The following is a 16,786-nucleotide window of genomic DNA, read 5'->3' on the forward strand; positions in this document are numbered from 1 at the left end:
GTCACCTTGAGATGGCTCCTAATAGGACTCAAGAGAGTCTAGTGACATTTTCTGGGCCCAAACCCTTCAATTAGCCCCCAGAACGGTTGCTAATGGACACGTGCGTGCCTACACACTCGAGGAAGCAGACTCCTCCACTTGGCAAACAGGGTCTCTGTCCCTTCCCCCATCTTCAGCAAGATTCCAAGACACGATCAAAAGAAAATCACCCAGCGTGTCCTCGACTGAGGGGGGAGGCCACGCAGAAAGATGCAGTGGCCAGATACTGGTGACTGTCCCTCTTCCAGGAATGCCCAGAGGCAGGCAGGCTAAAGATCTCTTCTGCCCATGAGCCAGGCACCCCTCCCCCAATCTGTGTTGACCTCAGCTCCTCCCCTCATGCCTGCTAAGAGAAGAGAAAGCCAATGACACACACACACACACACACACACACACACACACACACACACACGTAAAAACCTCTTACCTGTTCAACCAGGCGGAGAAATTACATCCAGCTCTAGCCAATGAGTGCCGTAAGGACCCCTGCCTGCTCACTGACCATTAGCCCAGTACTTCTGCGTTTTCCCTAGCAAGCAGTGGGGGTGGCCCTGTCCCCTTTGCCTTGGGAAAGAATGACAGATAAAACAGGGGGAGATAAAGACAGGTGAGCCCTGCTTTCTAAAGGTCTATGGCCCCGGAAAGAGAAGATGGAGGAAGAATTGAAATGTTCCAGACACACCGTGATGGAGGAGCAATGCACAGAGAAGCCAAGACCGCCACTGGGTTCTCTGCTTTCCTTCGAGGGCCCTGCACCTAAAAAGGGAAGAGAAGGAGAAGGAAGCGCCGCCGTCCGTGGCTGACAGTGTCCTTTAGTGACGTCTATTTTAGGTCTTCAGTATGTCTAGGTCAGAAATAAGTGGGTGAAACCGAGCCCCAGGGCTGTGATGTGGACAGGAGGTCAGTAGTGACGGAGGTCCACCAGCCCCAGGGACAGCGGACACACACACAAGCCCCGCCCCGCCCCAGGCCAAGGGTCTCCTCCCAGTGCTGACAGAGAAACACAAGATCAACCAAAGCAATTTAAGGGGCACGACAAGTGTCCAAGGGCAGGCCGGTCTGGCACTGGTCAGCAACCCTCTCAACTGCACTGTCTCCATTTAGCAATAAAGCAGAGCCACCGCAGGCGCAGGGGCCAGGGAGGGGGAGGAGCTGGAAAATCCTGCAGGTCGTGACTCATCACAGCCACCCCACACCTGGGCCCACACCTGACCCCACTGCAGACCACCAGGGGACCTAGGCCCCCAACATAGTAACCTTGGTTCTACCCTGCCATGTGGAAAGGAAATTTTCTGCAGATAAAACCAGAAGAGGGAGGTGAAATGAAAGTGGGAGACAGAGGAATGAGAGGAAGGGAAGGAGGGAGGGAGGGAAAGAGGGGGGAGGGGAGGGAAGGGAAGGGAAGGGAAAGGAAGGACTTGGACTTGCCTTGGACTTCTGTCATTTACATCTTCAGAAATGCCACTGTTAATTCCCTTCCCCGCCCTTCCCCCAGGCTGGTTTTGAGTTTCTTATGGTCGGAGAAGTCAATCATCTCGGCACTTGGTGGGGGAGAGGGGGCAGAGGAGAAGGCCAGGAGAGGAGCGAGCTCTGTGTATGAGGACCAGCCTGGAAGACACCGGAAGTAGCCAGCTAGAAAGAGGGGATAGTCAAGGCTCCTTTCTGGCTGGTGAGTCTGTTGCTATCAATAGGAAGGATCCAGGTAGGAGCTGATGAAATGGGGGCTTTTCAGTTACATAAATTGGGCTCCAGGAACTTCCAGGGGCAGCACGGATCCTAAGGAAGCCAGTACCAACTTTCTGATACCAGATTGGGGGAGAGAGAAACAGCAGCAGCCAGGGGACCGGAGTAAGAGAAAAGGCTCCTCAGATCATTTCAATGGGAGAACAAGAAGTCCTGGGCTTCCGTGCTCGGCTCAAGTCAATTGCAGACTGCACTCTCCAGCCAAGCGGAGTCCCCCTGTGCCCAAATCAGAGGCCTCTGGGCCTGGAGAGGAAGGTAAGCACTGTATGGCACAGACAGGCTGGGTTTGGGGCTGTTGTTTTTCCAGACGCTGTTTTACATAAAGACACAACATTATCGCTGTCTGTCACTTGCAGCGTGAAGGGAATGGAGATGCTTTGGCAAAGGGCTGCACCTCTCCCTCAGAGCCCCACAGGGGATGTGAGCTGGGGCTCTGAAGCTGCTCTGCACCCCTGAAACATCAGCTTGGAGGTGATTTGCATTTTGCTGCGGCTGCAGGTGGAGGTGGCAATCGGTATTCTAGTTCCTGTTTCTCTCCAAGGGTAGACATGCCTGCCATTTTCCTGGTTCTTATCTTCAGGTGTGTCACAGGCCTGGGGCCTGAGCTGCCCTTCCTCCGTGCCCTGCCCAGGATTCAACAGTACAGACCCAGACGAGGATTTGGGGGTGAGATTGGCCCTAAGCCCCGAGCACACAAGCACAAGAGAAGAGGAAAATGGCTCCTTTGTGCTTCCTCACATACCTGGTGGTAGAGATGCGGAGGCAGCCCAAAGAAAGGAGCCATCGGTGGTTTTATCTTCAGGGTGGGCCTGAACTCCTGCAGTCCTCTTTAGTGGTCACCAAGGAGCAAGAGGCAGAATGAACATAAAGGCATTCACCGGTAAAGGGAGAATCTGAGAGAAACTGCCAATCAAATGGCCTGAGCTTCTCTTCTTTCTAAGCTAGGGTCACCCAGGCACACAAACCCCACTGGCACACAAACCCCCGCTGGTATACGACTATACCCCACGCCACAGCCGCAAGCCCCTAAGCCCAGGGTACACAGTGCTGGGGCAGGGGGGGGGAATCCCACTTCCATGAACACAAATGCCCAGCGTTATTACGGCTCTGGTCCAAGAAATGTTTGGATGATTTCATAAGAAAGGAAGGAAACTAAGCAGGGTGCTGTTTACACGAGACATCTGAGCTACGCGGGAGGCTGAGATCTGAGAACTGAGGTTCAAAGCCAGACCAGGCAAGAAAGTCCATGAGATTCTGATCGCCAATGAACCACTGGAAAATTGGAATTGGAGGTGGTCTGGGGACTCAAAGGGGTAGCATGCTAGCCTTGAGAAAAGAAAAGGGGAAAAACGGGCCAGGAGTGTGGTCTAGTAATAGAACGCTCGCCCCGGGTTTGATTCCTTGGTACCACATACACTGAATAAGCCAGAGTGGCACTGTAGCTCAAGTGGCAGAGACTAGGGCCTAAGTTCAAGCCCCAGGACTGGCTGAAAAAAAAAAAAGAAACTAGGAAGTAGGGTATGTGAAAGCTTTGGAAGGGAGTTCTGTAGGCAGATCTCATTGGAAAGATTATGGTGTAGACTTCTGGGTTTGTTTTTTTTGCCAGTCCTGGGACTTGAACTCAGGGCCTAGCCATTGTCTTTGGACTTTCTCAAGGCTAACGCTCCATCACTTGAGCCACAGCACCACTTCTGTACCAAGGAATGGAACCCAGGGCTTCAGGCATGCTAAGTAAGCCCTCTACCACTAGGCCATGCTCCCAGCCCTGCTTTCTGAGATTTTTTAATAAGCAGGCTGGGCAATACAGAGATGATACCACGTAGAAACCAATGGATTCTTGCCTGCAATGGTTTTTGTAGTTTTATTTATTTATTGTTTTTGTGCCAGTCCCGATGTTTAAACTTAGGGCCTGGGCACTATCCCTGAGCTTCTTTTGTTTGAGTCTAGTTCTGTGCCACGTGAGCCACAGCTCCACTCAGGCTAGCAATAAGAGTCTCCAGGACTTTACTACCCAAGCTGACGCTGAACTGCGATCCTCAGATCTCAACCTACTGAGTAGCTAGGATGACGGGCACATGAGACACCAGTGCTGGCTTGTGGCGTGTTTGTTTTTTTATGTTAATGCTTTCGTGCCTGTGTATTTTAATACCCTGGCTTGATGCCCAGCATGGCACTCTTGGTGGGTAGTAGTGTCTTTAGAAGGTGAGACCAACAGCCAGTGAGAGGTTCTCGGGGTCTCTGGAGGAAGCCCTCAGTAAGGATAATGGAGCCCCTGCCTCTTTCTCTTTGGCTCCCTAGCTCATGATGTAAGCAAGTTTTGCTCAGGAGTGTATGTGCATACACGTGTGTGTGCACACATGCCTGGGGCGGGGGGGACTCTGTTCCTTTTCTCACCACAAGTGAGAAAGGAAGGAAAGAGGCAAGGAAGTAAGGAGTGAGGGAGAAAGGGAGGGAGGGAAAGAATGAGAAAGGATGGGAAGGAAAGGAGAGGAGGAAGGGAAAGAAGGAAGGAGGGAGGGAGGAATGGAGCGGGGGAGGGAGGAAAGAAAGCAGGGAGGCAGGAAGGCAAGCTGGCTGGTTGCTCATCTGGACACCTACCTTTTCTTTCTGTCACCTGTTCCTGCCCCCTTCCGATCTGCAGCAAGAGGAAATGTGTGTTTAAGTGCATTCGTAATGGGACCCAGGCAATTTGCTTTTTCATAATCAGCCTGTGTCTACCCCAGCCCACTCTCCCTCCCCTCCTACCTCCTGGTTCTATTTTCATCCATCCCTTCCCAGGTAGGGATTCCTTAAAGAGGCCCTATGGCCTTGTCATTGGGCTTTTGTTTGTTTGTTTTTTTTCCTCCTTTTCCAAATAGTCTTGAGAGGGCCTTTTGCACTGCCATGATTCAGAATAAGGTAGCTCAAGCAAGGGCTCCTGAGTGCCAAAGGGCAGATTCGAAAAAGGATTCTATTTTGGGATGGTAGATAGAAAAGAAAATTAATAATAATAATAAATCCAGCCCATTCTCCCCATGTAGTCCAGCCCCTGTCTGCCTGGCCAAGGGACAGAGCTTCTCCCTAAACCAAAAATAACCAGTCTCTCTACCACCCTGTCCCCTGAGTGGCACTGCAAGGATATAAAATTGTCCCGGTGACGTGAATTGGGGCCCAAGACTGCCCCCCGCAGTCTGGTCTGCCCCCAGCTTGGGCATAATGGGAAGTAGCACAAAGGAGCAGGTAAGGAATGGGGACCCCAGAGAGGGCAGAGAAACCTAAAAAACAAGCAAATTGTTTTTGCTGTTTTGTTTCATACCATTTTCTCTAAATATTCTCATTATGCAAGTAAAACTATGGTCATTAGAGAAATTCCCCCAAACCTCAGCATTCATGAAAGGAAGAGGAGGAGGGGGAGGAGGAGGAGGGGGAGGAGGAGGAGGGGGAGGAGGAGGGGGAGGAGGAGGAGGAAAAGGAAGACAGACAGGAGGGAGGGAGGGGCAGAGGGAGGAAGAGAGGGCACTTGTTGTCTGGTTTGCTTCCAAGCCAGTCCTACAGGCCGCTGCATGTGGGCCCCGAAACCTCACAAGGCCTTGTTGCTTCTTGCCTGCCCTTCCTCCTCCAGGCCTGACTCTCGGGCCTCGAAGCCACTTTGCAGCTAAAAGCAGCTAGACTGCCATCTCCCTCTCCACCCCAAACGGTAAGAAGTTCTATTTTCTTATCCCCTGCCACCTCTCCCTACCCCTCGGTTTACCAGGCTTCGGTGTGGAGGGATGAGAAGTGCGTTCTTACCTAGGGCAGCCATATGACACCAAGCCATGCAGCACAGCACACAGATGAGGCCATGCCAGGCCAGGGAAAGGGTTTTTGGTTTTGTTTTGTTTTTTTTTACATTGTTATTATAAAGGTGATGTGCAGCAAAGTTTCAATTCCTTAAGTCAGGTAATGAGTGCCACTCTTTTGGGCCCATGATTCCCCTTCCTTTGCTCTTTCCCAGTTTTCCCCTCCCATCCCCCCTCACAAGTTGTGTAGTTCATTTTCTACATTGGTGTCCTGTGAATGCCACTGCTGTGTTTGTCTGCCCTTTGTCCCTCCACTTCTGGAAAGGACACATCTTTATAATTCACAGTGCCCGTCCACAGCTCTGCCATTACACAGCCGTAGTTCTTCAGTCAAACCCTAGACTAGCTTTTGAACTGCCTGGAGCTGAAAAACAGAAGCTACTTCTCTGCTGTGCACTCATCCCTTCCTTGAAGCAATTAGCATGGAACACTTATCAGCAAGCGCAGGAGGTTTGGTTAATCCTGAGTGGTATCATACACACTCACAGAGGCAAACACATGTGCATGCATGTACACACACACACACACACACACACACACACACACACACACACACACACCTTCCCAGATCCCAAGACAAGGCTTGAATCTTGGAGGCTGAAATTCAAACCTGGATTTTAAAGTTGGTGGCTCACACCCCTAAATCCTCATTACTCAGAAAGCTGAGGACTGCAGTTCAAGGCCAGCTTGGGCAGAAAAATCTGTGAGAGATCTATCTATAATTATCTGGCAGAAAGTAAGAAGTGGAGATGTAATGCTCAAATGGCAGTATACTAGTTTTGAGCAGGGACAGGGTTGGGGGAAGGAGAAGGAAAGCCAAGTGCTAATGCGAGGACCTGAATTCAAGTTCTAGTACTGGCACAAAAACAAGCAAAGAAAATCAATAAGTAACCTTTAAAAAGCAGGAAGGGCTGGGTACCACTGTCTCACACCCATCACCCTAGCTACTCAGGAGGCTGAGATCTCAGGATGGTGATTCAAGGCCAGCCCGGGAACAAAAGACTGTGAGACGCTTCTCTCTGGTGAACCCCCAGAGAACCAGAAGTGGAGCTGTGGCTCAAAGTGGTAGAGCCTTGAGCCAGAGAGCTCAGAGACAGAGCCCAGGTCCAGAGTTCAAGCTCCATGACTGACAAAAAATAAAATAAAACAAAGCAGGAGCACAGGTGGTTCAGAAGGGGCCTGGGCAGGAGGTCCCATGAGGAGAGAGATAGCAGTCTGAGACCCGCAAGACATTGCTTTACTTGCTTGAGTGGGTGAATTCAGGAACAAGAGCCAGGCCAAATGGTGGCTTGCCACATCTTGGTACACCCTTGTCTCCCCCCCATGTCTTCCTGTGCACTGCAGCTCCTCTGGCTGTGAAGCCAGAATTGTCTCTGGGGTTGATCTTAAAGGCTTTTTCCAAAAAGGGACCAGATGACTGCAGCCCGCCCCTCCCATCCCCACATAAGAGTCCTCAGGACGCCTCCATGGGGAAAGGGTAGAGAAACCTTTCCCCAGTAGAGTTGGGGTACAGGCAAACCCCATGGAAATGGAGCTTCCCTGCTGGGAGCAGGAGGGGAAGGACTGCCAGACTGCCTAGGCACAAAATGGCAAAGCTAATGGAGTTTCCCATGTGGGCTTTCAAATGCCAACTTAAAGGACAACTTCAGTTTTCTCACTTACAACTCTTTTTTCAGATTCTCTCACGATTCAGGCCGTGGGTCTGTGGGTGGGTCCGTCCATCCATCCGTCCCTTCCTCTCTTCCTCCCTTCCTGTCAAGGCCAAAGTAAAGTGGAAGAGGAGTTGGGGATATGGGAGTGGCGGGGGGCTGGGGGGAGAAAGCTCCTCTTTCCTGCCCACATCTACAGTCCTTTCTGTTCAGGCCTTAGTGTCAAACCAGTGAGGACCTGTGACACTCCCCTGGGAGAAAGTCACTGCCGATGGACAAGGAAGGATACTGGGACTTTCGATGGCCAAGTCCCATCAAGACCAGTGTGTTGTTTTTGCATAGAAGTTACTGAGATTCTCCCCAGTGGGGACTTGTACCTCAGTCAGTGTTACTTGGTCTACACTGCGATGGAAGCATGCACAGTGTAAAGTCGCTACTTTGTGTTGCTTAAGGAATAATAAGGGAAAAAAATGTCAGTTGGACACAATTTTTTTCCTTAAGATTTTGTTTATACTGATGCAAGAGGGCTGACTGTTGTTTTATGGAAAGTTTTTAACCTGTAGGTGAGGAAAAGGAGAGGCCATACTTTCTTTTATAAAATGATGTTGGTTCTGCAGGCTTAGATTTTTCTGTCTGGCTGGCTGTCTTCATTCTGGAGTCTTGCTCTCAGAGCAGACCTGTAAGATACATGGCTCAGATCCACCCAGAACCAGCAGGAGGGCCAAAAGCAAGGGAACTCATGTGGTCACAGTATCCAGCCACAGGTTCCAGACTTTGGCCAAGAGCTGTCACAAGAAGAGAGAGAGGCTCACCCTGCTGGCCTCCCACCCCGGTCCCACCCACAGTCACCACGAGAGGGAGCTGTCCACTCCTGGACTCTGACCTCACAGTCTGGGGACCAGGACTGGATCCCAGATCCAGTACACAGTGGGAAGAAGGAAGCTGGGAGTCCCGGGGTCTTGACCACGGAAGAGAGGGCAGGCAGGATAGGCTCAGCACCTTCTGTTCATTCTCATCTCCTCTGCCCTTGTGCACCCAGCTGCAGATGTTTACTGAAGATCTGTCCTGTGGATCTGGCTGAGACATTTTCAGTTTGAGGCTCTTCCTTCCCACTCAGTTTTCCTCACCTTAGCATGCAGGCCAACAGCCTTGGCTGAGAAGTGAGGCGGGGCCCCCCGGGTGATGGTCTCCCAGCCCTTCTCCTCTGGGCCCATCCCCAGGACTGAGGTGCAAATACCACACCACAGGCCTCCAGGGCCGGCCGCAGTCCTGCAGACTCACAGCCAGCATCCCCTCCTCCACCACAACCAGCTCTCTCCATCTGGGGGTGCTGCTGGCTGAGGAGATGGCACCCCTGGGGGGTTCCCTCACACCCCACCCCTCTCCAGTTACCCCCACCTCAAGATTCAGACTGCACTGCCTTGATCTGACCTGTTCCTTCTCCAAGCCTCTGCTGCTCATCCACATCTGGAAAATTGCTTCCATTCCAAGCTAGGTTCGGGCTGCTTGCTGTGTAGCTCTTTTTTTTCCCCTTAAGACATTTATTAATAGGTGCTTGCAGTTTGTTGACCTTTTTTTGGGGGGGGAGGGAGGAAGAAATCAAATTGTAAACTTTTATTACAAATTAAAAATGAAGTTCTTTTTTTATTAATATTTTTATTGTGATTAATAGAAGGGTTACATTATATTCACCAGGTAGAAGATGCATAACTTCACAAACTAAAAAATGAAGTTCTTAAAAATCCCAACTTGACTAGGTATAAAACATTTTTAAAAAAAAACCCTTTGAAGGTGTATTGAGAAAAATCAGGCTTTGTTTAAAAGAACACACATACATTTGCTAGTTCTTATAATCAGCATCCTGATAAATAACCTTATAAATCGTTCACCAACTAACTAGCCTGATAACCAAGTCATCTATAATAAAGAAAGACAGAAAAGAAGGAAGAAATGAACAAATGAACGGAAGAGAGAAAAGAAGGAAGGGGCCGGGAGTTTGGCCTAGTGGTAGAGTGGTTGCCTAGCATGCAGGAAACCCTGGGTTTGATTCCTCAGTACCACATGCATAGAAAAAGCTGGAAGTGGAGCTGTGGCTCAGCTGGTAGAGTGCTGTGGCCTTGAGCACAAGAGCCCAAACATGGCTCTGAGTTCAAGCACACGCACACACACATGCGTACAAGGGAATCATTGCTACTCAAGAGGAAAGGGCTACAGTAAGGTTACCCCCCTTTTGTCCCCTCCACACACGGAGTGGGGCTCCATGCTGATCCCCCTTATACAAGCAAGCAGCTGAAATGGCTTCCCCAAGCAACACCGGCGATTGAGGCTTACAAAATCCTGAGTTTCTGTTCGCCAGCTGCCAAATGGCTCTGTTGTGGTAGAAAAAGGCGCCTCCCTTAGGCCCTGCGCAGATAGGCTGGCGTGGAAAGCTCACGTCACCCAATAATGAGGAAATGGGAACAAGGTCCCACTGAGGTCCCACAGAGGTCCCAGCCCCGCGCCCCCTGTCTGTCAAAGCTGACCTCTGCCCCCTCTTATAATTTTTCCAGACACTTACATGTGTGAGTACACAGAGCTCCCTTAATGCAAGGCTGCTCTGGCTGGTATAAAAAGCTGTGTAAACTTCAGCCCTGCATTTACCGGGTACCAGGCCCTGTTTAATTTCCTCTCCGGGGATGGGTGCAGAACGTGCCTGCTCTCAGCCCTCTGAACATTGTTCCCAAAAAAAGGAACAGTACCCTCCTTATCTGGGGGATCCAAGAACCCCCTAAAAAGGACAACGCTGTGTACTCCCTCCGGCCTTGGTAGAAGGAGAAACGATTCAAGCACACGCTCCTTGTGCAGTTTCTTGGAGAAGGTGGGGCATGGTGGAGTGGGGGTGAGGCCCACGGCAGGATGCTGTGTGACCTTGGTAAGTGACACCCCCCGCTTCCTGGGGCCCCAGTCTCCTCCTAGGGAAAGCGGGGGGGGGGGTGACTGTAGTGTTCTCATGTGGGGACAAAGCCATCCCGGTGGGAAAGGTCGTGAGACTCTTAGCCCCAGCAAACTAATCAGCAAAAGCCGGAAGTGGCTTTGCAGCTCAAGTGGTAGGGTGCTAGCCTTGAGCCCAAAAGCGACACTACTCAGGCCCTGAGTTCAAGCCCCAGGACTGGCCTAAAAAAACATAAAAGCAGCAGTGAGGCAGGAGGGTCCCCCAGCTCAGGGAACCCCTCCTCCCCCATGATAGGTGAATGGAGCTGCAAGATCCCGTCACCCTCACCACCCTCTGCAGATTCCCCATGTGGGAGCAACACAAAGCTTTCTCCCAAGTAGGTTAGAAGTCACCGAGCCATCACCCCTTGTCCCCAACCCCAAAGGGCAGGGATTGTCATGGCTACCAAGGAAAACATCCCAACTCAGCTGGCCAGGCAGTGTGGCAAGGAGGAAATTCCAGATCTCTAACTAGGCCCCTGCAGCCCTGGAACCCAGGAACTTAGTGGCCACAGTAGCTTCTCCTGGGCAAAACCTTCTTTCCTTCCAGTCCACAGTGCACCCTTTACCATGGCTGACATGTCTGCACATTCCTGCTGGCCCAGGAAAACGCTGTACAAAATAGGTCAGGTCTTCAGAGAAAGGGACTTGTGCCTGCTGCCACTGCTGCCATGGCACCAGCCACGTGTGGTAGCTGTCCTGGGCTAACAAGGCTCAGCCATGGCACCTCTGAGAGTTGGCTTTCAGGTCTGATAAATGAGGCTGGGTCTGAGTGAAAGCATGGAGGCCTAGGGTCTTCTACGTCCCTGAAGCACAAGACAGAGCCATCTGGGCCCGGCCTTCTCTCTGTAGCCCCCTCCTGGTGCAGGGAGCTCCGGGACCCCCCCCCTCCATGGATGGCTGCAGAATGCTGCCCCCAGGCCTCTCAGAGCCCCTGGTGGTCCAGGCGGGCAGGGCTAGGGCTTCAAGGGGGACGGAGCAGTCACTCCTGCTGCGTCTGAGGCCAGGCATAAGGAGCAGTGCAGGGAGATAAGGACTCCTCTCTTGGGGGGCTGCTCAGCTGGCACAGGGGAAGAGGAGAGGGGCAGAGAGGCCCTGACACACATGGCCCTGGCTGACCACCAGGGGCCTGAGGGCAGAGCTGAGGCGTGAAGCACCTACCCCACACCCTGGAGCCTGCCAGCTTGGTGCCCATTGGTGCTGGAGAGGAAGACAAGTTGTGCAATGACTTTGGGGGTTGTAGGTTCCTGGTGAGAAGTAGAGGGGGGGAGGGGAGGGAGAGGAGGAGAGGGGAGGAGGTGTTCTGGCTCTGAACCTCAGCAATGGGTCTGTGTCATCTGTGACTGGGCCCCTCACTCTGTCCCTGAGTCTTGGGCTCTCCATCTTGCCCCCTCCTCCCTCCTTCCCTCCCTCTTCCCCTCCTTCTCCTCCCCCCCCCCCGCGCCCCCCCCCCCAGGATCCTGGGTCCCGGGGCTGCTGCGCCTCGGCTCCTCATTGGTCGCCGCCAGCGCCGCGGGGCCGCCAAGCTCCAGCTCCGCCTCCCGCCCGGGGCAGAGCGCGTTCAGTCCCCGTCGGAGCCGGGGCGCAGCCGGGACAGGGACGGAGAGGACCGGCTCCCCGCCGGGCTCCCAGCCGGCATCTCCATCATCGGGACCGGAGCCGCGGGACGGCGGGCGGCAGCCGGCCCCGGAGCCCTCTGCGCCCCGCGGGGGGCCCCCCCTCGGCCAGCCGGGCCGCCGGGTCCCGGGGCGCACGGAGGACGGAGGGCGCCATGGGGGCGCCCGGGGCGCACGGAGAGGCGCGCTGAGGCGGCACCGCGGCCAGGCCATGTACGGGGACGTGTTCAACGCCACGGGCGGCCCCGAGCCCGCGGGGGCCACGGGGAGGGCGGAGGGCGCCCTGGCGCTGGAGCTGGCCACGGCGCGCGGGGTGCGGGACAGCGCGGCCGCCAAGCCCGACCTGCCCACCTACCTGCTGCTCTTCTTCCTGCTGCTGCTGTCCGTGGCGCTCGTCGTGCTCTTCATCGGATGCCAGCTGCGCCACTCGGCCTTCGCCGCGCTGCCCCACGACCGCTCGCTGCGCGACGCCCGCGCGCCCTGGAGGACGCGGCCGGGGTAGCCGGGCCGGGCCAGGCCGGGGCACCGCGGGACGGAAGGAGGATGCAGCCGGGGGTCGTCGCCATCCGGGACCCGCGGGCGTGGCTGCCCCAGGACCCCCGACACGCGCGGGAGAGGACACCCGCCCCCCAAGGATGACTCTGACTTGGTGCCCAGACTGGACAGGACGCGGGGTCTCGGTGGGGAGGGACGGCAGGGGGGCTGGAGAAGGAGGACGCCGGCCCCTCACGTCCTGGGGCCACGCTGCTGCAATAATAATAACAATAATATTAACAATAATAATAATAATAAAAACAGAACTCACGGAACCAGACACCCGGCTGGCACTGCGTCTTCCTGACAGCGCAGCCCTCCCAGGCTCCGCCCGGCGCCCAGGTCAGTGCGAGGACTCCTGCTCGGGTGTGGATGTCTCCCTGGGGTCCGGAGGTCGAGCATCCTGACCTGCTCTGGCAAGTTTTTGTTCTGTGTGTGGCTCTCTCTTGGATCAATGGGTGCCTGGTCTGCAGGGTCCCTGGTGGAGAGCCGGTCTGCAGACAGCGCCTGCGTCCTCTCCAGAGAGCATCCAGGCCGGGTGGTGGGGGGCAGCTAAAGTCAGACAAGGGGCTACCCCCGCCCCAAGAACCTGTAAGGAAAAGAAAGGAGGAGTAAGCCCTACCAGGGGAGTCTTCAAAGAACCCGGGGAGGGAACAGTCTCAAAGTTAGCTCAGTCCTTTGTCCATGTGGGAGTTTAAAATACTTCTGGGAATCACTTGGCTTCAGGTGACAGAGCTTAGAATTCGGAGAAAATAGAATTTGTCAGATTATCCAATCCAGTGACTGATTTAAATCATGGTGGGATCGATCACCAGGGCTGTGACAGTCTGAAGCAGGGTAAGGAAGGATTCTAGTCCTTGGTGAAATGTTCACAGCCCAACAACACAGCAACACCGGGGAGCCATACAAGGTCAGGCAGTGCCAGGTTAGGGAAGCCAGGCTTAGAGCTTAGGAAGAGACCAGTCAGAGCTAGTCACGGCTTCCCCTCAGCCTGCACCCCGGGGTCTCTCTTGGCAACTGGTTTTCCTTCCAGAAGCAACACCAGCCAGGCTAATGGCACCAACTCTACCATCTCCTCACAGAGTATTCAGCCTGGAAATGCAGCCAAACCTCCCCAGCATGCACGTAGCTGGGGTGTGGAGAGTAGATGGGATAAAGGTTCAGTGGCAAAGGGGGCTGGCGGTTCACATGCTAGTGAGATGAGGTCCCTGCAGCCTCGAGCTGGAGTGCAGGAGAGGCAGCTGAGGAATGCAGGAGCAGGGCATTCATGTTCATGACCAGATGGCCACCTCTGAAGGTCTGCAGAGGACTCATGGTCAGAGCGTATCTCTAGAGCTGTCTGGCTTTAAACCATCCAGCTCCACAGCCCAAGCCTGTTCCATCTTCTGCAACGGGCCTCGTGTTACCCGGTTCTATAACCAGCGTAACTCACAGGCACAATGCCTGCACAAAGCAAAGGTCTCCCTCCAGGAAACATGAGTGGAGCACCAGCTTCAAAATCACAAATATAGGCCATGAAGTGTCAGAACCAGTGACCCAAGACTTAATCAGGTATCGGTACATGGCCCCCAAGGGTTACCCAAGAAATGTCAAGATGGCTAGGGTGTGGCCAAGTTCATGGCCAACTTCTAATCGGGCAGAGTATGGACTGTGGTACTGTGCTTACACACTTAGATGTTGGACTGAATAAATAAGCAGTGGCCCCCACGATTCATATGCTGAAGCCCAAACTCCCAGAATGGCTGTTTGGAGTGAGGAATTAGGGTTACTGGAGTGGTTTATGTCCTTCTGAACCCTCTGCAAAAGCTCATCTTGCATGCTCTCCCTGTCCCTCCCTCCCCTTAAGCCTAGGAGAGCTCTAGTGGGTTCTTGCCCTCACCTGAAACTCAATCAGCCAGAACTTTGACCTCGGTCTTGCAATTTCCCCAACATCCAGGAAATTAATTTCTCTCATTTGATCCACCCAAAGTATGATTATTGTCTTCTGGTTGCCCAGGCAAAGACTGGAAACTCTGTGGGAAGAGCTGTGTACATATATATCCCTTTCTGCCCTTTGCCCTGAGGGGAGACAGACATAGCCGACCAACACTAGGCCAGCGGCCACACAGAGGAGGTGAGCGGGAACTCGTTTCTAATAGGGGTGCGTCGGTGGGAAGAGAGGAGAGTGGAGTGGGCAGTGGGAACCAGAGCCTAAATCCTAGGCTGGCCACAGGAGCCAGATTATCCACTCTGGTAGCATTTTCTTCCTATAGACTGGAGATTCCAGCACCTGCCAGAAGGAGGCAGTGGAGTACAGTGGGCCTGCCGGGTAGGGTTCAGCTTGTGCTGTGAGCATGAGCTACCATCCTTGATGAGGAGCGGAACCCCCAAGTGATTCCTGTCAGTGAGACTGGGCCCTGGGCTGTCATTTCAAGGAGATGTGCCTGGTGGAGGAGAGCTATTCTAGACCTTTCTGCTCTCCAGGCTTGGGGCGCTTCTCGGATGATTCCTTCCACACCACATGGAAGCTCAACCAATACCACCTCTATTTGCTTGTCTCCCAGGAAGCGTCAAAGTCAAGTTTGAACCTTATCTTTCTGTCTAAATCAGATACAATCCCAATACATAAACTAGCACGTGGTGACACAGGGAAAATGACATGAGTCACTCCGTGGCATACTCCTCACCCTCCCATAGGCAATCCACCATTTCCTAGACCGCCCTCTTCTCCACCAAACCCCTCCTCTGACAGCACTACCCTCCCTCTCTCCTCTCCCCAATCAATGCACATCCAATCCCAGCATCAGGTGACACCCTTCTGGCTTCTCCTGACAAAAACCAAAGCCCTGGGCTTGGCCTGCACAGAGCCTGGAATCATCAGGCCCCAGTGGGCCATCCAGGTTGTGGTGAGTGGCTTTCAATCCCTCTGCCTTTGCTGTTAACTCTCTCTTCCGGTGGCTCATCTTCTCTCAAGAGACTGACCTGTGTCTTCAATTAAGATCAAGTATACTCTACTACCTCATCTCCCTAATCACAGCTATTAAGTTACCACATACCCAATAGCCTAACATCTCTTCTCCTTACTGGCAGGTTTTCAGTGAGACAAGGACATGTTATCCTCATCGCTTTTTCTCAATGCCCAGCACAGTTCTAAATAGAAGACAAGTCCTTCATGATTGTTAGATGAAACATGGTGGGAAAACAGCTTGGGGTTCAGGCAAATTGACCAATGTGGTCATCTGAGCATGTCTTCTCTTTTTCCTTTTTATGCTAGTTTTAGGTCTTGAACTCAGGGCCTAGGGCACTGTCCTCTTGCTATTTGCTCTGACACTTCAGCCACAGCTCCACTTCCAGGTTCTTGCTTAACTGGAGAAGTATCCCATGGACTTTCCTGCAGGAACTGGCCCCAAGTAACTAGGATTACAGACGTGAGCCACCAGCTCCTGGCTAAACATGTCTTTTGATTTCCTACCTCCAACTAAATGTGGACCAGATAATACACTGAGATCAACTCTCAACTCTCCCTCACTGATGGATCTTTCAAACAACCGATTTCTTGGGGGTGGGGGTGCTGCCAAGCTGTTAGCTTCTAACTTCTCCTATCTCCATCTATATAACACCTCTCTGATTATCGTCATCTCCTGCAGGGACTAAAGACCATGCAATTTAAATGTCTGTCTCTCTGGCTATTTCCTGCAGGAAAGCTCAGATCTTAACAGTATTATTCCTATATCTCCTCACATACCTTGCGAGAAGCTATGTGACCTGTGTCACATACTCACTCCACCTCTTCCAGGAAGGCACAGCTATCCAGAGACCCTGTGGCCAAGTCTATCTTTCTCTTCCTCTTCTTCCCTTGCAGAATGGACAGGAATATGACTTCACTTCTACTGCCTAGCATGAAGTTTGAGTGTTCCATAAAGGTCTGGTGAGTAACTGAATAAACAAGCATTAGTTAAGAGCCAATTAGGAATTAGGCTTCCTCCCCTCACCCAACCCCACCCATCCATTCATTCCCCGGCAGATTTTCTCCGAAAGCATCTTCTTGGCCATCACGTCATGTCAAGGTGGACAGGGCAAGGAGCAAAGGGCGATCTCTTAGGGCACAATGCTGACTGGCACATAGCATTTTTGCCCACATGGGATGGGTCAGAATGTAGTCACATGACCATACCTGGCTGGAAAGCAGGTTGGAAATACGGTGGCCAGCTGAACACGAGTTTCCTCTAACAGGGACTTAGAAACCTCCAGCTGTATTTTAAACAGGCAATAATAAAGAGGACCTTTCCGTATGAGTGCCGTCTCTGCAGCCTCACTGTTTATAGGTTATTAGTCTGTGCTTGCATTTTATTATCTTCACTGCCACCAACATCACTCGCTTGGCCCAAACAATTCTAAGTTAATGAAAAGCACATCTCCTAGAATTTTATGTACAGGA

The 16,786-nt window shown here is 52.8% G+C and overlaps 1 protein-coding gene across 1 annotated transcript; it reads left to right on the forward strand.

Moving 5' to 3' along the window:
- Positions 1 to 11,795: 11,795 nt before the first annotated feature.
- Positions 11,796 to 12,634, forward strand: Smim32 (small integral membrane protein 32). The gene has a single exon (XM_090325467.1). The coding sequence runs from the start codon at positions 12,047 to 12,049 to the stop codon at positions 12,335 to 12,337; it is 291 nt and encodes a 96-aa protein (XP_090181593.1). The 5' UTR covers positions 11,796 to 12,046; the 3' UTR covers positions 12,338 to 12,634.
- The last annotated feature ends 4,152 nt before the right edge of the window (positions 12,635 to 16,786 follow it).

This window comes from Megascapheus bottae, chromosome 38 (genome assembly GCF_031878675.1).
Source record: "Megascapheus bottae isolate mThoBot1 chromosome 38, mThoBot2.hap1, whole genome shotgun sequence".
NCBI lineage: Eukaryota > Metazoa > Chordata > Mammalia > Rodentia > Geomyidae > Megascapheus > Megascapheus bottae.

Coding starts and splice junctions, on each gene's coding strand:
- Smim32 (XM_090325467.1), top strand. CDS start 12,047: ATGTACGGGGACGTGTTCAACGCCACGGGCGGCCCCGAGCCCGCGGGG.